Source organism: Anabrus simplex, chromosome 2 (genome assembly GCF_040414725.1).
Source record: "Anabrus simplex isolate iqAnaSimp1 chromosome 2, ASM4041472v1, whole genome shotgun sequence".
In the NCBI taxonomy this organism is placed as follows: domain Eukaryota; kingdom Metazoa; phylum Arthropoda; class Insecta; order Orthoptera; family Tettigoniidae; genus Anabrus; species Anabrus simplex.
In genome coordinates this window covers 640,688,105-640,710,842 of record NC_090266.1, presented here as the reverse complement: position 1 = coordinate 640,710,842, position 22,738 = coordinate 640,688,105, and the positions used below count along the sequence as shown (strand labels likewise).

General features: G+C 39.0%; 1 protein-coding gene across 4 annotated transcripts in view; it reads right to left on the bottom strand.

The window, feature by feature from the left end:
- The window catches only part of LOC136864302 (vacuolar protein sorting-associated protein 26B-like), a 385,738-nt gene that overhangs the window by 87,506 nt on the left and 275,494 nt on the right, over positions 1-22,738 (bottom strand). For 3 of the 4 annotated variants that reach the window (XR_010859291.2, XM_068226233.1, XM_067141107.2), the window contains exon 7: positions 17,262-17,545. Coding sequence is in view for 3 of the 4 variants with exons in the window: in XM_068226233.1 (XP_068082334.1) it covers positions 17,303-17,545 (243 nt within the window). In the remaining variant the exon portion in view is untranslated. Of the gene's footprint in view, positions 1-17,261; positions 17,546-17,960; positions 17,991-22,738 lie in introns of those variants that run through there. The other variant, XM_068226234.1, reaches the window with a different exon arrangement.

The following is a 22,738-nucleotide window of genomic DNA, read 5'->3' as shown; positions in this document are numbered from 1 at the left end:
ATGCCCCCTACGAACTGGTTTACCCTACTATCGATCTGCTCAACCTGTCCCAGTTCTGACCTGATGTTCGATATATGCTGTGTTAATTGACTGGTGACGTTGCTAATTTGGGATGAAATTTGATTCTAGGCACTGTTCTACTTTGTAAACCTGCGTGTACACTTGAGATATTTGTCTAGTTAAAACTGTATTAGCTTCTGTCATCTACCTTTGGAATTTGTTCTGAAATCTTTTCTGTTAGGGCGGAATTGACGTCTGAAATTTTGTCGTTTACTTTTGTTAAGGTGGAATTAACTCTTGAATCAACGTCTGAGATTTTGTCACGGAGTGCCTGCATCATTCTCAGTAAGATGGAACACATTGTAGTCATATTTACCTCCTCTTACGAAGACTGGTACAGATGTTCGTGCACCTTGATAAAAAAAACTTTCGGGGATATTCGCAGTTTTTGACGAGATTATCTCGTAGCCGCGTCCCATCAGAAGATTTCTCTTTGTGAGTTCGTCTTTAAGTTGTTGTAAGGACATATCTTCCAGTATCACTTGTATTTTGTTCTGATACATTTACACTCTTATTTCACTACCGAAAATTATTCTTCAGTCCTTGTCACAGTCGCTACTGTTGTAGCCACAAATACGCACACACGAAATGCTGTCAATTGTGTACACTGTTTTATTTACAAACCATTTACACATACACGCATAAATGATTAACTGCTATCATGAACAAAACACTACTGCAAAGAATAAGACTGCAACACTCACATTTCAACCAACTACCAACCCAACAAAGTTTACATACTTGACATCAAACAATCGGCTAACACAACTTCCACACAAGTCTTGCTAAAACTACTCTTCTCATCCCTCAAGACTGCCTCTTTATATAGATTGCCTGGCCAGGCTTCTAGAAGACTATGACACAACATAATTTCTCGTCATTTCAAGAGTCTCCAATAACTTATTTACAATGGATGGAATTTTCTGTAACTCTCTAGTTCCAAAGATATGTTGTTCTGGTACTTTAACATGAGCATGAGTCCTAACATTTTTAGGAAGTGTGTGAATGTTCCAGTATGTTGTCCCATCTCTTTCAATACCACACGGGTTGGTTTATTGCATTTACTTCCTCATCTAGTTTAACTATTTCCTGTAATTCAGCAACAGCATATAACTGTCTTCAAAATGGAACATTCTTATTTGCATTTAGCTGTTCTTGCCACTTCTCACGTTCTACGCTGTCCAACAGCCTACAAATTCTTTAGCTTTCTTCTTCCATGTCAACGCAGAATATCAGAAAGCACTACACTACTGAAACATTTACAGACTGAGCATAAATGTTTGCATAATTTCAGTAAAATAAGACAAAAACTCGGGCTCGCTGAGAAACGTGCGGGGTCGCACACTGAGGAATGCTCCAGGCGTTCACAAAAAGTGCGCTCACACAGACATGATTTTTGCCTGGAAACACAATCCTACATTACACATTCGTAATTATTTAGAACCCGGACGAAAACTCCATTTGTGACCTCTCACAGGTAAACAGGTTGGTATTTTAGCATGAACATGAGTCCTAACATTTTTACCTAATGCCATAAATTACCATCTTCAAATGTCCGGCTCCATGGATAAATGGTTAGCGTGCTGGCCTTTGGTCCCAGGTTCGATTCCCAGCAGGGTCAGAAATTTTAACCATCATTGGTTAATTTCTATGGCACGGGGGCTGGGTGTATGTGTTGTCTTCATCATTTCATCCTCATCACGACGCGCAGGTCGCCTACGGGTGTCAAATCGAAAGACCTGCACCTGGCGAGCTGAACATGTCCTCTGACTATCCTGGCACTAAAAGCCATACGCATTTCATTTCACTTCACCATCTTCAAAACTCTCTAGTTTTAGTACTGTTGTTAGCCATCAGGTGGGTCCACTTACCACTCAGCCCCCCACGGCTGGGATAAGACAGGAGAAAGAAAAGCTGGTGTCCGTTGTTGTGCTAGGTTGGTCCTGAGTTAGACGTTCATCCAGGGTTATTTCAGGTCTTGACCAGGCGTTGGTGATCTAAGCGGCTGCCTATCCTAGTAGGCAGAGGGGTGGTTGGAAGGAGAAAGATTAAGTCCAGAGGCTGTCTCTCCTAGTAGACTGACGGGCGGTATAAAGGAGAAGAAAAAATAGTCCATAGAAGACAGAGCGGACCACAAAACACACAAGGAGAGGCCAATGGAGAAGCAGGAGTCCAAGGAAGGAAGGAGCAATCAACCCGGCATACCTGCACATCATCAGTACGCCATCAGCAAGCTATAGAAGATCAAATTATAGTATGTCAAACTCAAAGTCAGTATGTCACATTCCAAAGTGGGAAGTGCCAGTGATAGCTCAGATAACAGTTATATCAATATCAATCAAGCATTCAAGTTAATTGGAGATCCTTTTGTTGGGAGAAAGAGTAGTTTGAAAGAGTTTCACAAATGTAGATTTATCAATAGCAGTTGTTAATCCAAATGAACATCTGCTGTGTTTGAAGTGTTCTCAACAGAATAATGGGCGAAGCTAGAAGCAACTTATTAGTAAGACAGGATGTTACGAGCTGGCCAAAAGTGAAAGCAGCTTTGTTTGAAAATTATGGAGCGCTTAGGAATATATATCACTATGCATGTAAAATGTTTAACACACAGTAAAATAAAGATGAATCTGTAACAGCCTGTGATTCAAGAATGGATGCAATGGTAAGCGAACTTAACCTTTTCACTGCCGAGTTTTGATGACCAGGCGAACCCTCTCGGCCGGGTTTTTTAAAAGGAAGGAGCACTTTCACAGATACATGTTTACTGACACAATTAATGGAATGCATATCGTCCCCTTATCCCCGCAGCCCAATACGGGGTCGGGGAAGAAGCGAGATATTTTACACCATATTTTTACGGCCGGATGCCCTTCCCGACGAAAATCTCAGTTGAGAAGATAATGAATATGAAATAAATGATGGTGAATGAAAGTGGGTAAGGAAGCGGAAGTAATCAGCTGTAATTTATGAATAGGAACTGTCCCGACATTTGCTTGGGAGTGCAAAAGGGGGAAAAAAAAAATCCTCTGGACAGCTGATGGTGGGGTTCGAACCCACTCACCTGCCGAGTGCAGAGCGTGGCTCCATAGACATAGCATGTTAATACGCGTGGCTACTCCGCTTGGTGATACTATTACTGGAATATAATATAAAATTGTTGATCCAAGAACCTGTATTATCAAAATCATTTACATTTGGGGAAAAGTAATTTATCTGAGGAAGGGGTGACAATTCCGTATGAGATTCATCATTACTACTTTGTCTTGCACTTTCTTGCAGTTCAATGTCGCCACTTAGATATTCTCCATCTTCATTATCAAAATATAGCTCTCCAGAATCACTTTATGAGGAAGAAACATTACATTCATCTCTTGTTGACGAAGAATTGATACTTCAAGACGCCATGATGGCTACACATAAGCGGAAAAGATGTTCCCCTCCAATGAAGCTGAAATAACACCAGATCGCTTTCAAAACACACGAAATGGAGGGGTATATCTGCCGTACAGAACTTCCTTGAGCATTTCCACGGAATCTCAAAGCATGACACTATATCGCGTACATTTGTAAGATCGGTGAAGTACACACTGCACCAAAACGTGTATATATACGGGTTTGGCGGACGAGGCACGGCGCTCAATAACATATATATATGGGTTTGGCAGTGAATGGGTTAAGGAAGTTGCCACTGCAAGAGTCAAACCAGAGGCAAAAGTACATATTAATAAGAGAATTAGGGATATCATGTTTAGTACAAGGATTAATTGATAAAAGTATTCAAACCATTGTCCACTGTAGGAACATCATGGAAGATTTTAGTTTACCAGTGGAGATGGCGGCCCAAGAAGAGTCGGCCGTACTCTTGAGTACAGAAAAGCACAGCGAATCAGAAGAGATAGATATTGCAGCAATTGCAATAAGGAAGGACATTCAGCAGCAACATGTTTTCTTAAGATGAGATCAAAGGAAGTTGAAGCAATAACATGTTATAATTGTAACAAGGAAGGGCACTATTCACAAGAGTGCAGAGTAATCATATGTAAGCACTGTAAGAGAACAGGGCATGTAGAGAAAAACTGTCAAAGTAACAAACTGCAACAATTCAGTTATTACAAAGGTAAAAGTTACAACAAGAAGGCGGAAAACTAGAAAGAGATCATGTAAGGCCAGTTATAGGTCCTAAGAGTGTTCACATAGACCAAATACACAATAAGTGCAATAAGAATGAAGGGACAGTTTTACTTTCTATAAACTATGCACATAAATCTTCGATTTTTAACTGATGCAAGCTTCGAAATATGTGCAATAAAGAATCAATGTATGCCGAAGGAAGTAAAGGCGGAAACACACTGTCACCTCACATGAATTCACGTGTATCGTGATGCAATCAAACCTATCCAAAAAGATGTGCTATACCTTTTCCACACCATACGAAATGTGGAGTGATCACACTGCACCCATGTCATGACTGTTCACATCAGCTGACATCATTGTGACGCAGAAACCGGTGACTGCGCTTCTCTCGAAGAGCACAATTTCCAGCTCTAGTACGTATCTAGCGATATGAGGTGTTAATAGAAGCAGTTAATTTTAGCAGTATGGAAGAAATGTTCACTGAAATGAATTGGTGTGGATGCACAAGAATCTTTGTGATATAGGTTTGACTAACTATAGAAGCCAGTAAAATACAGCAAGAGGTATGGGACAAAATAGGGAAGGAATGTTCATAGGTGACCACTAAAATGAAACAATGAAATAATTTTAAGGGGCAGTCAGTGAAAACAATACCCAACATATGTAACAACAACAACACTAATACTAATTATCTTGTCTTTAGGATACAGCTAACTTCTGTTCGGTGCAGACAGCTTCTCAAAAGCTCCCTCTGTGGATCAGAGGGAGAGTGTCGGCCTCTGTATCCCAAGGTAGCGGGTTCAAACCCGGTAGAAAACAGAAAGCGAATACACCACGAATACTGCAGAGAAAACCAAATGAGAAGAATTATAATGAACACGAAAGCTATATAGAAGAATTAGCTTGAAAGCTTAAAGAAAGTCATGAGGTAGCATGTAAAACTCTAATAGAGAGAAAGTTGAAAATTAAATTCCAGTATGACAAGAGTAAACTATGTAGCGTTTAAAGTAGGAGACCAAGTTCTTTTAAGAAATGATTCAGTAAGGTGAGCCATTCCAAAAAATTGAGTCAAAATTTTGTGGGACCGTACACAGTAGAAGTAACAGGAGTGAAGTGCATTTTGAATGTAAATAGGCAAGGGAAGCTTGTTACAGTACACAGTCATCTATTAAAGCTATATATTTAAATGAAAGGAGAATTGTAAGAAAACATTGTGAAAAACCGGTAATAAATTATAGGCAATGCAAGGTAACAAGTCCATAACTTTCAGGTCAATGGCGCTGATAGCAGCAGCTCTTCGAGTGATTGTGATATTTCTGACAGGAGGGAAGGCAATTGATTTTCAACTCAAACCATATAATCCACCCCAGGGGTATATTTCGACAAATTAGTGGAAGTCCAACTTTATAACACCGAACTGAATGTAGTAACTTATGTAAATTTAGATGTGGTAAATGATGTGTATAATATTGATAAGAAATACATTCAGAAGACCATGAGATTGTGTTCCAAACTGCTAGTGAATTTAACATATTCGTGTGAGAATGAGGCAAAGCTTTTAATTATGCAATTAAATATGTAACCGTCCAGGCTTCTCCAGCCATACTTTTACGTGATATCACTCGATATCAAAATTATCTGCCATGAGCAATTATTTATATGACATTTATTTTAACTTCTATCATTTGTAAATAAGGCTTTTGGAATCACATTGTATATATTAGAACATAATTTATTATTTAAATTATTATATTACGTAGGATAGGAGTTCATTATGTAAATATGGTCAATGTTGAGACAGAGTTGCTGTCATTTCATCTCATACTTGTGTACACAGAAAAGTTATTCTTGAAGCGGGGAAGTTGGAAGAGTCACTGGGTTAAACTCATGAGCAAAAGGCACTACACAGCTACCCGCGTGCAAGGCTAGCAAGCTTGGATTCTACATCATCACCACGCCTACTGGCCTTGTCAAGAAAGAAGAGAGGGAGATGATAATGCGATCTACGAATCAGATGCTTCATTGTATTGTAATTTGGTATTTAGCTGTTATCAAGAGTGGGGAGAGCCCAGTGATATATTATCTAGCGCGGAGCAATCCTTGACAATCACACACGACTACCAGAATTACAACTACTTTATTGATTTTTGAGATAGTCAGTGGTCGCTTCGAGACTTTGTTATTTTCGTACAGTGTGTTGTCGCTTCAACACAGTATTTAGCTGCTGTGATGCTGTTGGGTCTGCGTGAGACAAAACAAGCTTACGGGTTGAGAGATATTCAGCAAGTATTCTGGATGAAGAACTACGTTTAGTTCAAGTCCATGGCATGGCATATGGTACAAATCTGTGTAGTATCAGTAGATTGAGATTTCTGCTAACATGGAAAAATTCATATCTCTGAATTTTCTCCTCTTACGATCAACGCTGATCAATTTTCACAAGTATAGGGCCAATGTCTAATTTGAAGACTAGGCACTTAGGGAGTGCTTGTCCAGATAGCCCAAATCACATCACAGAAGGAAGGATGTCCATGGAGCCAATTCTACTACGAGAAGAAGAGAACGAGTAACCACGGAAAATAGATGACCTCAACGGAAGCTGCAATTGGTGAGCTTCAATTAGGTAAAGCAAGCAACAATTAATTTCAGTAACGTAAATTCTTAAATCCCTCCACGCTTAAAGGAACTTTTCCGATTCATCTCATTTTTTTTGGCATAATAAATTAATTTGTATTTTACATTGCATTAATTTTCTTTCTTAAGCGATACTTAATGGTTAATTATTTAAAATCCTACCCCCTGTGATTTAAGTATAAATCTCTATGCTAGTAAATATAAATTTTGCTTTACAGTTTTGTTTAAAACTGTAACGCTGGTGCCCAAACATTACATACAGAAATGGGAAACCGTGGAATGATAATTCTATTTGCGTGGCAATTTGCGGGCAAACCACATATAGTTTATATTTATATTCATGTGTCCCCAGGTATTAACTTTCGTCTCCTCTAATGAGAAGCTTAGGAGAGCGAACAGTTACAAATACAACTCAAAATTTGCGTGAATTAAAAAGACAAACATCGAAGACTTGAGGAGAAAGCATACCTGCCAACTTTACAAAACCAAAAATCAGGAGATTTTGATATGAAAATCAGGAGAAATCAGGAGATACAACTGGTCAAAACTGCTTATTCTACATGTCTTGCGCAGTAGAGTACTATGGTATATTTATAACACTTATTGTCTCAAAGCCAGACTGTTGCTATACGAGGCTACAAGGTTAAAAATTACACGTCTCTATTCCTTCACAGGAAGTATGTGAGTGAGATGATCAGTCCCAATGCATACAGACCATTATATTTAACCTCCTTCATGCTGAAAGCAATGGAGAAAATTCTGGATAAATATATCAGAAGAACGGTGCAACTGAACTCAATGTTACGTGAAAATCAGTTTGCATATAGACCTGGCAGATTCACTGAAGTAGCACTCCACCAGTTGCTTTGTAAACTAGAGGAAAGCCTAGAATATAAAGAAATTGCACTGGCAGCATTTCTAGATATAGAAGGAGCCTTCAGCAATACAATCTACGACTATGATCAAAGCATTGAAAAAGAGCAAGGTGAGTAAAACCTTCGTCAAATTGATTAAATCCATGTTAGATGGAAGGAAGATAAAAGCAAAAGCAACCCTGTTTGAAGAAATGCTGACGGTTAGGGCCACCCACGGCTGTGCTCAGGAAGGAGTTCCTTCTCCTCTGCTGTGAAACCTTGTGGTGAACAAAATCATAGCTATGCTCAACGAACAAGGTTTTTATACACAAGAATACACAGATGACCTAGTGATTGCGGTACGAGGTAAGGTTATGAGAGTTATCCAGGACCTCGTGCAAAGATCACTTAACCTTGTGGAGAACTGGTATCGAGAAGAAGAACTATCAGTCAACCCAAACAAGATAACTCTGGTCCCTTTTACAAGAAGGAGGAAATTAGAGGGAAACAGATCACTGAAGCTCTTTGGACAAGATATATATATGGAAGAAGAGGCACTGCACCTAGGTGTCGTGTTGGATAAAAATCTAACCTGGAATCCACACATAGAAAGGAACATAACCCGGGCCAGGAACTTGCTGTATGCACGTAAAAGAGTCGTTGGGAAGACATGGAGCCTAAGACCATCAATGGTAATGTGGATATATACAATGATCATTAGATCATTGATGGCCTATGCTGCAGTCCTCTGGCGGCAGAAAGTAAGCCAAGGAAAAGTCAGTAGTAGATTGCATAGCCTACAGAGAATGGCACGCATAGCCAAAACTGCGGCTATGAGAACTACACCGACAGAAGCCTTGAATAATTTACTAGACCTCCTATCACTATGCAATTTCATAAAAGGACAGACTAGAATGAGTTCATATAGACTGGCACAATCAGAGTGCAGGAATGCACAAAGACCCAATCTAGGACACTGTAAAATTAACAGAGTAATAACAGAGGAAGTTCTACACATGCCTCCTGATCATATGATACCAAAGTACAACTTTGAAAAATAGTTTGAGACCCAAATAATAAAAATAAAAAAAATAAAAAATTAAAAAAAAATTAAAAAAAAGACTGGGATATCAAAAAATGGAATACTGAAAAAGAAGATATAGTGTGGTGGACTGATGGTTCAAAGACTGGGGATGGCACAGGAGGAGGGATCAACGGGGGAAGACCTGAAGGATCAATCCACATGAGCCTGGGCAAACACACTACAGTCTTTCAAGCTGAAGTGATAGCTAACACAACATGTTTTGAAGAAAATCTGAAAATGAACTAGAGGAATAAGAAAGTTTTTATTTTTATGCACAGCCAAGCGGCCATTAAGGCACTAGAAGCAGTCCGGATAATATCCAGAATTGTCTGGTATTGCCATTCACTTCTCCTGAAGCTCTCAAAGTACAACATTGTCAAAATAATATGGGTACCAGGGCATGCAGGTATAGAAGGAAATGAAAAGGCAGGTAAACTGGCCAGGAAAAGGGCAGAAACACATTTTGTAGACCCAGAACCTGTATGCGGGATTTCCTATGGACAAGCCCGACACTACATAGGAAAATGGGTACAAAAGAAACAAATGGAGAACTGGAAAAATCCTCCAGGATGCAGACTTGCAAAGGAACTGATAAGAGGACCAAACAAGAAGCATATTAAAGAACTGTTGAAACTCAGCAGAGAAAATAAAAGATGGCTAGTAGGACTGTTGACAGGACACTGCCATCTGAAAAACCACCTACATAGAATTGGAGTAATAAGAGATAATATAAGTAGAAAATGCAATGAAGCAGAGGAATCAGCTGAACACATACTTTTCGAATGTGAGGTGCTAGGTAGAATTAGACTCTCCACTTTAGGACTACCAGGTGAAGAGAGAGAAAAAATCCAAGAAGACCCAATAAGAACAACCTGCAACTTTTTGATGGGAGCAGGTATATCCAGGTGGGAATAAAGGAAAAACATGGTAGCAAAAGATCTTAGAGGTCAACACTAATTAGGAACTAATATTTAGAGGCCCCATGAAGAAAAGAAGAAGAAAGAGATTATCGGTCTCTGATAAGCCTACCAAAAATAGTATGAACTCATGCTCCACATGTGTGAATCAGTCATGCACTAAGATGCCATTACTTGGCAAATGCATCGATTAATATAATGCATCAAGCACCCGCGTGATTATGCGAAGCACAATGCTATTGGGATCAAATAACTAGCTGATGTACCTGTGCTTCGCTACGTAATTCTCAGAAAGACTCTTCTTTCTTTTCCCAACGGAAGTCAACATAGGTCATTAGGCTCATTACAATGATGCCAGTATGAATGTCGTGATTAAAAGCAATGCTGTCATATGAAATATTCGATAAAATAAAAACAGCACATTTTCTCAATTTTAGCGAAAAGTACTACGGTGTCGATCTAACAGTTCAAAGTTTCACAGCTAGAATGACCAGGCTGCAGACAGCCGCGAACACCCCTGTGTAATTATTCCGTTTAAGTGTGCACACTGCTCATTTCACTGCCTCGGAGTAGGGATTGAATAGCTGGAATACTATGATGATCCAGTGTGTTATGTACCAGTAGTATCAGAAAATTTATGAACCAGAGGAATGGCATGCTAAGAAGAGAGAGATCTAACTACCCCACCTACTTCCTGCCAATATTCAGGCAGGCTGTTACACTCGATACGCAGCAGTAATCCCATCTATAGGAGATAAATGGCAGCAGAATACACAAAGCACATCACAACAAACAATGGTCAATGTAATGTTATTATTGATCAATTTTATGAGCTTTCTATATTGCAGGCCTTCACGTTCAGTTTTCTTCCGAACCTGTGATATTAGAGCTTCTAATGTAAAGTGAGTTGTTCTTTCTTTCGTGACTCCCTCTTGTGTTATTATCCAAGCGATCATTCCTTCATGACTTTTTTTCTCATTCTTATGATCATCTTCAAAATTTAATCACCATCACCACCAATATTATTATTGTCAGTACAGTAAAACTGAATAAAACATAATCAGAAAATGTATTCTCTATAACTTTTGTTATGTAGTACTTTTCAATATGACCAGTAAGATAGGTAATTAAAAATTAAATTTTTTGCATCTTCCCCTAAACTACCATTTTGAACAGAGTGAATAAAGTTATTTATAGCGTAGACTGTAGTTCCTTATTCCTCGACTTAAAATTCTATTCACCCATTTTCTCGTACCTCGGCGCTGATATGGACTTAGAAACAAAACAAAAAAAAAAAAAAAAAAAATCTAAATTCATGAATATCTCTAGTTATCATAGCCGGTACGGTAAAAATGTATAAGACATAAATGATAGGAAATTTAATAATATATAACTTTAGTTATGTAGTATTTATCAATAGAGCCAATAATAACAAATATTTGAGAATTAAATTTTAGGCCTTCCCCTAAACTACCATTTCACTCAGCGTGAATAAAATTATTTATGGCCTAGATTGTAGCGACTTATTCCCCGACGTTATATACCGATTTTCATTAAATTCTCTTCAGCCGTTTTCTTGCCATTATGGAAAATTAAAACGTGCATTTCCCCTTGTTACTATGGTCACGACCGGTACGGAAATATCATTCCTTTTAAATTCTGAGCAATGTACAGACAAAACTCTTATTTTATTTATACTGAGATAAATTAAAATTAGTCGGAATTGTCTCCAAAAATCTCTAGAAAAGTCACTAGTCGTTATTATTGAAACTCCATCACTAAATTACTAATCTAGTGACTAGTCTCTAGAATCGACCAAAGAGAACGGAATCGACTAGACTGATGTGAACGAATTCCAGGAATCGGGTATTTATAAGCTGACTTGTGCTCAATGTAAAAAAACTTACGTGGGACAATCTGGAAGGAACTTCTCAATTAGATATCAAGAACACGTCAATGCTGAAAGATACAAAAGATTCTCTGCCATGGGATCCCATATGAAAGAGTCCAACCACAAATTCACCAATATAAAACAGGACCTTCAAATTATCTGTATGATTAATAAAGGTAATCTTATGAACAACCTGGAAAACATCCACATTGTTCTTGATAAATTGGAAAACGGTGAAGAGAATCTCAACGAAAACAACGAGCATAAAAACATCTTATATGAGAATATTAGCAAATACTTAGAATGGGTAGACATGAAATAGACTAGACGAACAAGAGATATAATCAAACACGACATCGCAGAAGCACAGCCCAATCTCCCTCCTCCCTCACATGTTATTTTAGATGACGATAAAACTCTACTTCCCTTCTCTCCAGAGCTTTCCATGAACTGTCAAACTGTATCACATCGTTACTTCACCAGGTCGCGCTCAAAGACAGACCCTCTAGACAGCGCAGAATAAACATCTTTTCCAAACAAGAACGAGAGGCAAGATGACCTATTCTGATGACCTCCATTTTTATCAAAGGAGTCTCCAAAGAACTTTTATTTGTGCTTATTGTCAATGTTTTTCTTTTCAGTTCTTTATTTATACAGCTGAAGAGGACCACTAAGTGGTCGAAACATGTCCTGTAAGTTTTAATTTTATTCAATTTTGCCTGAGGCATTAATAAAGTATCGATTAGGTGGTTATTTATACTTACTTCACGAACATAGCACGCGAGAACGAGAGATTGACAATCGATATACAGGTATCAATAAACATAGCACATTCGCGCACATTTCTCGCATTAATAAACGTCGATATTTCTTTTGAAAGCGGCCAATGAGCGAAGGACTTCCGGCCACTGGGATAAAAAAAGCTGAAATGGCAGGATTTGAAAACAAATGTTTGAAGTTCACCAAAAAAATAAGCTAAAATTGGGAGAAATAATAGAATAATCGGGAGGAGGGAAAAACTGTCGAAAATCGGGAGTCTCCCGCCTAAATCGGGAAAGTTGGCAGGTATGAGAAAGATAATTCAGATTAGATTAAAATGAACCAAGGAGTTTTTAATTTTGTGGGAAATATTGCTAAAATTTTAATTTGGAACATTATATTCACAAGATAAAGCCTATTATCAAAATCGTATTAAGGTACTTGAATTATTACTTTTTTTTTTGCTAGTTGTTTTACGCCGCACTGACACAGATAGGTCTTATGGCGACGATGGGAGAGGAAAGGGCTAGGAGTGGGAAGGAAGCGGCCGTGGTCTTAAGGTACAGCCCCAGCATTTGCCTGGTGTGAAAAAGGGAAACCACGGAAAACCATCTTCAGGGCTCCCGACAGTGGGGTTCGAATCTACTATCTCCCGAACACTGGATACTGGCCGCACTTAAGCGACTGCAGCTATCGAGCTCGGTAAGGTACTTTAATTGGAGAATTTATCAATGCTAAGAATAGCTAAAGACCAGATGATTGTGATAAAGAGTATGTTACAATCCATGAATATGACATCTCTAGGAATGAGAAAGAATTAAGCAATAATATAGCAACAATATAGGGATATCTGAAGGATGAGACTAGACAAATAGAAAGCGCATTTAGGAGAATGGAGACTGAAATCACAGTCAATAGTTAATTGACACGCATGGGTTCTTAGTGCAATTTAAAGATTATGAGATCTTGTTAGATGGAATAATGTTGGCTCAAAAAGGAGTTTTACAACCTCAGATTATAAGCCCTAGTGATATATTTGTCGTTTTCCAAGGCAAAAAATAATAACCACCAGGTATGCCATTACCTGTTGAGTTGAGACTGGCTTATGGCTATCTAGTAACTAGAATAAAAGAGATTGAAGTGTTCAATACTAAAGATATACTTGCTTACATAGTGAAGGTGCCACTGGTAGATAAGGTCAAGTATGATCATATTAAGGTAACGCTATTCGCAACAAGAGTGAACGGTGAAGTAGAATTTTTTTTTTTTTTTTAACAGGCAAAACTATATAATGTTAATGGAGAATCAAATTAATAATTGTAAAAGGATATGAGTTACAGAAAGGTCTGTATCCGCCAAACCATAATAATTATTGGTCCTACCTCACATTGTTCAGACAAGGATGTCATGGTGCACTTTGATATAGACTGGAGTATGCAAGAGGGAGGCGTATAAATGAGCACAGGGGTAGAAGTATGACAGATCTTGCTACTTCCAGCATAGAGCTAAATGAAAAATCTCTTATAAGAGAACCCAAGAGGCAATAAGAGGGAGTGTAATCATGCAAGTAAAAATTTCAATGGCAATAGTGTAATATTAATGAAGCACTAGTAAGGCTAGTAGGCTGTAATAAATGTAAACTTACACTTGGTAATCTCGAAGCCAGCCATTCCAGGAGTTTGGTACAGAAGTAGGGCAAGCAGATACGACTACAGGCAAGTCGACTTGCCATGAGCAAGATCAGAATGACCAGAAATTTCTGTACGTGTACTCACATAGCAACCGGTTGCATCCATGGCAAATACCTATAGTTTCTTTCCTAAGGAGAGAAGTGCCATGCCTGGGACATGAACCCATACTTCAGGTAGCATTACATAATACTGTATAAGCATTATATAGTATGGAGTGATTATCCTGGAGTTCAATCCATAAGTCTGTGTTAAATAAAGGAGCTATGGTTTGGGGAAGGAAAGTTCACATGAGGTTAGATAACAAGTAAACAGAGGTTGCAGAGATCCTGCAGAGATAAGTGAAAAACCTACAACCTGTTTTCCAGTCATTGACTGGTTCAGGGATGGAATGAATGAAGCGGCGAGGATAGGAATTGTGCCGGCTGCTGAGGTGCGGAGATAAGTGAATATGGGTAATCTATGTTTACATTTAGATACCAGTATTTTGGAAATAGTGAGTACAGGGGTAGCTCAAGGGTCCTATAACTTAGAACTAATAGGCAGACCCAATTAAAGTAATTATGAAGAAGGGAAGTCATTCATAAAGAAGAAAAATTTCAATTACCATGGACTCCCCCAGCCCCCCTCCCCTCAACAGGGGGGAAATAATAACCAATAGGAAGCAAGGCATGCCCTCATACTGAGAAAGGGTATAATTCTTATCAACTGCTAGTTCCTTTAAATACTTATGTCAAACAAGGGAACAGCATCTTTTGCTTCAGTCTCTGACAATCTTGTTTCAGTTCATGTAGCAGGGGAACCCATTGGTCTCCAGAAGTTGTCTCATGACTCATAGTAAGTCATAGTAGAGAGAGTTGGATGGAGTTGCTAGCATTCGGTGTTCGTCATCCATACTTCGATTCTCGACTTCAGCCCTTGTTCTTCTTGGTTTGTCATAGTTGGCAACTTGAATCTTGAGGAGCTCTGCGAGACCCCACGAGACTGGGTACTATCGCTTAGCATTCAGTGGTGTCTATGTTTAGAGTCCACTCTGCATTTGTTGGAGTAGCTGTTTCAAGGAAGGCTAGCTCTTCTTTGTCACCCTAAGTGACCGACTTATTTATTTCTTGTATATTGTTTGTACATCATCTGTTTAACTTTTTTTTTTTTTTTTTTTTTTTGCTATTTGCTGTACATAGCACCGACACAGACAGACAGGTCTTATGGATACGATGGGACAGGAAAGGCTTAGGAATGGGAAGGAAGCGGCCGTGGCCTTAAGGTATAGCCCCAGCATTTGTCTGGTGTAAAAATGGGAAGCCACGGAACACCATCTTCAGGGCTGCCAACAGTGGGGTTCGAACCCACTATCTCCCGGATGTGAACTCACAGCTGCACGCTCTTAACTACACGGCCAACTCACCCGGTTGTTCAGCATACAAATATATAGGAAATAATGAGTTTAAACTCTTAACAACCACCTAATCTAATGCCCATAAATTACCATCTTCAAAACCTTCTAGTTTTTAGTACTGTTGTTAGCCGTCAGGTGGGACGCCGATTTAATTAAATTATAACACACAAACTATTGAAAACCCTTAACATTTGAATAGATGAAACTTGAAGTTGGACCTTTAAAAATAAATAAAATCTTGTTTAAATACTGGATGTCCACAATTAAACTAATGGTGTTCAGCATGGCACAGCACAGGCTGTAACGATCGTAGGGTTCTAAAATTTCAGAGGTATGCTAACTAAGCAATGTGCTTGCAAATTTTGCCACAAAAATTATTAATTCAAAGTCTTGCCATCGGGCGAAAATATGGTGCTCCAAGCAGTCAGAACGTGCAATTTTCCATAACTCTGACGTCAGAATGTTCTTCCGGTGGAATTGCATTTGATGATGACAGCTGTAAGCAGTGGTAGGGTCGCAGCGGAAGGCAGGAAAGGTCAAGCACACGATAGTGGTGAATCTGGCATGTTTATTACGATATATGTTACGAACATTGTTTGATATGGCCTCCCAACTCTGTAAGATGTTGCATCTGAAACACGGCATGGTCAACAGTTGCCCGCAGCATATCGGATGAAATCGGAGTGACATGTAGTCTTACGATAGCCTTAAGATCAGGCAGAGAACAGATATATCCCTGATAGACACAATCCTTCAAATATCCCCACAACCGGAAGTTACATGGCCATGCATCTGGTGAGCAACATGTGTTTTTCCATCTTGCATGAAAATAACGGTGTGGTCATAGCTGCGTTCTTACAAAGCTGGAATCACATGGTGCACAAGGAGGTCTCTATAATGTGCAAATGTGCACGTCCCAAATGTTAATATACATGTAAGTAAGAAATTAGGCCCATATAAATTAGTGGTCCGTAAGATTATTTCTGACATTTTATAGGTCCTCTGGTTGAGTAAGACTGAGAACCACTGGTATAGATAATGCTACTTTCAAAAGGAGTGACGCTAGTGGGAGAGAAATATAGATGCCAGCATGTTTGAAACCCTACGTTGACTCAACTAATGAGAATTTCTCTCAATGTCAGAGATAGCATCAGTGAATCCAGTAATAGTGACAGCAATGGATGGGATAACAAAAGAGTGAAAGTAGCCTCTTGATAATAGGCAGTATGATTTCAATGCTGAAGTAAAAACCTACTCCTAGCCTGCTTACTGTATATTGGCAACATCCTCCATTCCAAGCATTGCCCTGTTTCTCGTTTTGCACGGCTCATGGCTCTTGAAGGACATCACGAATTGTAAGTAAATTATTAGAGGCAATATTAAAATCTTGAACAGATGCAGAATATATCCTGTTTGCAAATTCCCTTTCATAACCTGTAATAATAATAATAATAATAATAATAATAATAATAATAATATGGATCACCATTTAACACTGATTTAATGCGAGGTATTTTTTGACACTTCACAGGTCTGAGCCTCATGCTGTCAATGAAGTGATAATAAATAACTGAATCAGTGTGTTAGGTGTAATACTGCACAGCCAACTGTGATTTCTGGTGACAGCCTGTTGAGAACCAGGATACTAACTAGAGGAATTAGTCAGTAGGACTGAATTAAAGATTTTCAGGTATAGGGTTGTGAGAATGATGGCTGAAAGAATTACCATTACAACAGACTGATGACCTCAGGGTGGTTTAACATCAAATTAATGACCCCTGTACATGTATCTCAAAATTGGGGTAAAAGTGTGACTACAAGTGAGGACTCAAAAAGTGACTTACATGTGGCCTCTTTCCCCTCCAACATACAATTAATCCTCAGGTCACTCCTCCCCAACTTCTGCTTCTGTGCCATGTTTCTTTCTTGAAGCAGGATCACCACCTGCACTAACTCTTTCGACTCCATCTTCTCTTTTCATGTCTTCAATTGGCTGTGGGGTGTGCGATTCCACATGGTTATGAGGTGCATCACCTCCACCAACCAAATGAGGCAGTTGAGGTGAGGTGCTGGATGAACTTTGGAGATTCTTACGAGTCTTTTCCCCCTTTCGCCAAAGAGTTATTTCCTAAAAGTAAAGACATATTTACATGAATTCAAAAAAGACTACAAGACTGAAAGTGATATGACTGATTAATATCATTTGGAGAAACATTAACAAATAGCTACTGCCCTTAATAGCACTGAAGGCCAATAGCTTGATCAAATTTTTATTTCTTCTCACATAGCAGTAATGTGAGTTTATATTAGTAGAGTTTACAAATGGTTTGCCACATGGAAAGCCAAGTTAAATACAACTTTCCTCAACGTAAAAATGAGTCAAATGTAATGTTTTTGTGAGACAGGCATGATCAAACTGACCGTTATCGATATAGTGTACTAATTTCCCTTTAGTTCTATTCTTGATGATGTTGAGCAGTATTTTTGAAGCATGAGACAGCAGAGTGACAGTTTGATAATCTGAACAGTCCGTGGCATTCCTGTTTTTTTGGCCATTCTCATAGGGTAGGTGTCTTAAAAATAAAAACAAATTTAGTAGCAAAAACAGCAAGATCCAGCAATCTCAAAATCTCAAAAAAATTATAACTTGTAACTACTTAAAAAATAAACATATGGCCCTAATTCCTTGCATTTTTCTCATATTATCCTTGGGAACAACAGGAAAAGAAAAAAAGCTATGTACTAAGATGTTTCCAACCTCGTATTTTCTTTTGGCTCTCCTGTAAAATTTGCTAGAGTGGAGTATGCGCCTTTTGCTTTTAGGCTCCACAATGAATAACTGTATTTCGGGTCATAAAAATACTATCACGCATAAAATACAATGGTACATCACATAAATGCATCAAATAAAACAGCATCACATTCAAACCTTTCTGCTAGATAAGTTCCATATGCACCAGTGTTTTGTCATAATAAATTTTAGTAGCTTCATGTTTATCAACAGGATTCTTTAGTGATACAGTATTTCAAGTGGATGATTAGCTAACTCCAGTTAGTGTTTTGCTTTGCTTTTGCTATTTACTTTACGTCGCACCGACACAGATATGTCTTATGGCGACGATGGGACGGGAAAGGCCTAGGAAGTGGAAGGAAGCGGCCGTGGCCTTAATTAAGGTACAGCCCCGGCATTTGCCTGGTGTGAAAATGGGAAACCACGGAAAACCATCTTCAGGGCTGGCGACAGTGGGGCTCGAACCCACGATCTCCCGATTACTGGATACTGGCCGCACTTAAGCGACTGCAGCTATCGAGCTTGGTCAGTTAGTGTTTTAGTGCAGGGTAACAATTTCAAGCAGTACTCTGTGTTTCACGCTATGCAATATACATGGAAAGGAATTCGCTATGAGAATAGAGTCCCATGCCTCATACAGCATCGGCAGCAGTGAGAGGGGCTGCTGTACATGGAGACACACAACCCAGTCACACTTGCCAATGGTCAAAATGTTGTATTTTGGATAAATCTGTGGCTTGGTTCTAAAAGGGCCAACGTCAAAAAAACCTGTTTTTGAGCTATGAGCATTTGAAGTTTTGCTTATAGTTTTCCAAAAATATATTTTTCAACTACTAACTTTAAATAACTTTATACTTTCTTTGTGGAAGTCACCTTATTAAACACTAATTTTTTCTATCGTATTCTTTAAAAATTTTCAGATTTCTAATCTTTATTGGTAATCTAACATTATTAGCAAAGGCTTTTATTTAATTAAATGTTAACTGTTCGTTTAGTACTTAACACGTTCAGTACCTGCTTCTGAGCGGGAAACTTGAATGCCTGAACCAGCCATTTTCATGCCTGCCCCTCTTGACGTGCATTACTTAATACAATTTAAAATTACTTCTAAACTATAAATGTTAGAAAAATGATACTTTGCGCTTACCTCTAGTAAATATTTAGGGTGCGAAGTCTGGTGTCACAGGTTTCAAAATACGTCTAATTTTATACAGTCTATCTGTATTTTCGGCATAATGATTACTGTCAACGAGGTGAAGAAATGAAAGAATATGAAGGAAGCGTATTCGGGACATTGTATTAGAAAATATCGGAGTATGAAAAACAGGGTCTTCGGTCCAGTACATTTTTATATCAGGATTTTGGACTAATCGATTTCCACGATTGCATGATGGAATTCTTTGTGAAAGGCCGGGGCACCGCATTCATCACTTGACTCGCGTATAGATTCGTCTGCTCATACACATACTGATAAAATTCGTCATTCATGAAAATACTCACGTAATTCAAAATATCCTGCTTATTTTCTATCTGAACGTTTATACCTGAATTCTCTGTAAATGGTGGAACGGGTGGACAATAACTAGGATGATAGTGTGGCCTTATTCGCCTTATGGGTGCAATATGTATCAGGCACTTTCCTCTATAGGCCTATCGGATTCGGGAATCGGAATTTGCTCGTCGCACTCACTTTCACTGTCTGAGTCTATTTCAGGAATAAGTTCATCACCAGAATAATCATTGTGAACAATATCTGATAATTAATCTTCTGTAAGAAACTGTGTTTTATAAGCCATTATACTACACTGGGTAAGAACGACACGCACTGCATTGGAATCTCAAGTACCGACTTGACACACGAGCAAGTGCTGAGATTTTCCCGCGGTTACGTGAATGATGTTGATCCACGAAATATCACTGTAATATTTGTCAAAAATGGAAGATAGTAATTGCTTTTACTCAAATAAAGTCTCAAATCCCAGGTTGATAAGAAATAATACGAAATATTTTATTTTAGAGAATACATACTTTACTGCCTTACAACAACTATTTCTACTACGTCACAGCGCTTCCGTAAGTGTTTTGTTTGTCCAACACTGTCGCCTGTGATGTCTTTGCTCACTGAAGTTCTTTGGTGTCTTTTTATTGATTTTTCTCATTCGATATAATTTGATGGGTCCGCCCTCCCATTCGCTAGAAAGAGAGCTCGTTGGTGCCAGCCCTGGACCTCAAGGAAAATAAAACGACGGCGCGAGCAGCGGAATGCAAGACCTCTGGCCAAAGATAACCAAAATCGCAGACATAGCACTCCCATTCATAGGTGCCAGCCCTGGACCTCAAGAAAGAAACAAAAGACGGCGCAAGCAGCGGAATGCAACACTATGGACTCCTATTTACAGCCAGTAAATACGTATACATATTCCTTGCTAGTAATGACGGTATTTCTTAATCAACCTGGGATTTGAGACTTTATTTGAGTAAATCAATGATTACCTTTCGTTTGTGACAAATATTACAGTGATATTTCGTGGATCAACATCGTTCACGTAACCTTTTCCCGCTAAAACAGCTAAGATAAACATGAGCCCACTCAACGCGAGGGTTATCTCAAAAAGATCAACCAACTTCCTGCTACAACCAGCAATGCTGACTAAGGTGTAAGAATGCACAGATGACTAATATAAACAGCATGGCTTCACGCGGAACGTTAAACGTCTTACGCCGTCCACGGTCCGCAATGAGTTAACAGACACATTGGCCCTTTTAACATGATGCGAGCCAGGATAAAAAGCGTTTGTATCAGTTAATATCTCAATTTCGATAAAAAAATTACATTGGCCCTTTTAGAACCAAGCCACAGAAATATTTCCTTCGGGGCCTTGAATGTTCAGGATATGCAAGAAATTATAGTACAAGGTAGGCCCACTCAAACATTAGCGTAAGTATGCAAATGAAGACATGTTCATTTCAAGATTGAATATTATGGTTCTTCAAAATGGTTAACTGCATGCCAATCTAAAAATAAATTATTTTACTGGCCCTGTGTTCTTTTCGAAACAGACAGAGGTGTATGGAATAGGACTGGTTTCTCAGACATCAGCAATATTTATAAAGCAAAGATCTGTCATGCAAAGACTCGGTAGCATTTATCTGCAGTAACGAGATGGAAAACTTTCAGTAAATCAAAAGCAGACTTTCAATTAAATGAACAACACTGGACACATGTTTCAAAGCATAATGCCGATGTTGACTCTCAGAGAAATAATGAAATGATTAATTGATGTAACTTGCCTATTAGCAAAACAATAGCTGTCTTTCAGAGGTCAGGAGGAGCACAAAAAATGCACCTTTCATTGTAGTAATGCTTGACTCAACTAGTGGTGGTGGTGGTGGTTACTGTTATAAGAGGAAGTACAACTGGGCAACCATCGTCTATTAACATTAAGCAGAGGAAAAAAATGGAAGGAGCCCAACACTTCGAAAAATGAAGATATCAGTCAAAGAAAGACCAGGGTCATGAAGGGCATAAAAGTGAAAGACTCCCTATAGGCCTCGACACCTAATACCATCAGGGTCGGAAAAGAAGAGGAGTTGACCAAGGGAGGCAAGATAGGGTAGATGAAAGTGAGGAGTCTGGCACAAGTAAGTAGAAGCAATTCTAAGACTCAGCTAAGGGCCCCGTGGTCGCCAACCCACTCTCCCAAGTTACAAGCCCATGGTGGCCCATGTAATAGACTTACAACAGACAGGTGATACCGTGGGTATTATTCTACCGGCCCCAACCACAGGGGTTTGACGAAACTACAGATTTTGCAGCAACATTTTCTGGCCATTTAAATGGTCTGCAGGCATTAGCCAAGAAAAGATGCCCAAATCACTTTTTGTACATTGTTCTGCGCATCAGCTTAATTTTGTCTCAGCCAGACTGAGATATATTTTCCAAGACTCTGAATGGAATTCCATTGTTTTGTTTCCCTTTCCTCAAAGCATATGCATGCACTGAATTAAATGAAAGTAATGAAGGGTTTTCCAGCAGTGGCTAGAACACTGTGGAACTGCAACTCCCAGATTGTGAACACAGTATATGAAAATAAAACATAACACATCACATTCTTTTGTTTCTGCTAAAGGTTATGAAACATCTTTGAAGAATCTAGACTTTTTTCTTCAGGACATTTTTAGCCATACTTTTTTACTCAGTGATACGTTATTCAATATTGCAGGTAGCAGGTAGGGACCCTCTTCGGAGGCAGCATTGCCCAAGGAGTGGCGCCCCTGCCTATGCGAATCCCATAGCACACTGACCTGGTGTGTAGCATCTGGTAATGGTCCCCGCTCAAGGATATGAGAAAAAACCTCAACGGAATCTACAGCAAAATAGATGGACTTCAGAATGGTGGAGATTATGGAAGAGACAGCCCAGTAATCGGGGAGCAGTATGAGTACACTATTCATCAGAAGCATTTGTTTCACATGTTGGGGCGACTGCAAGGGCATCTGTTCTTCATGTAAGGGGAGGCCTGAATAATT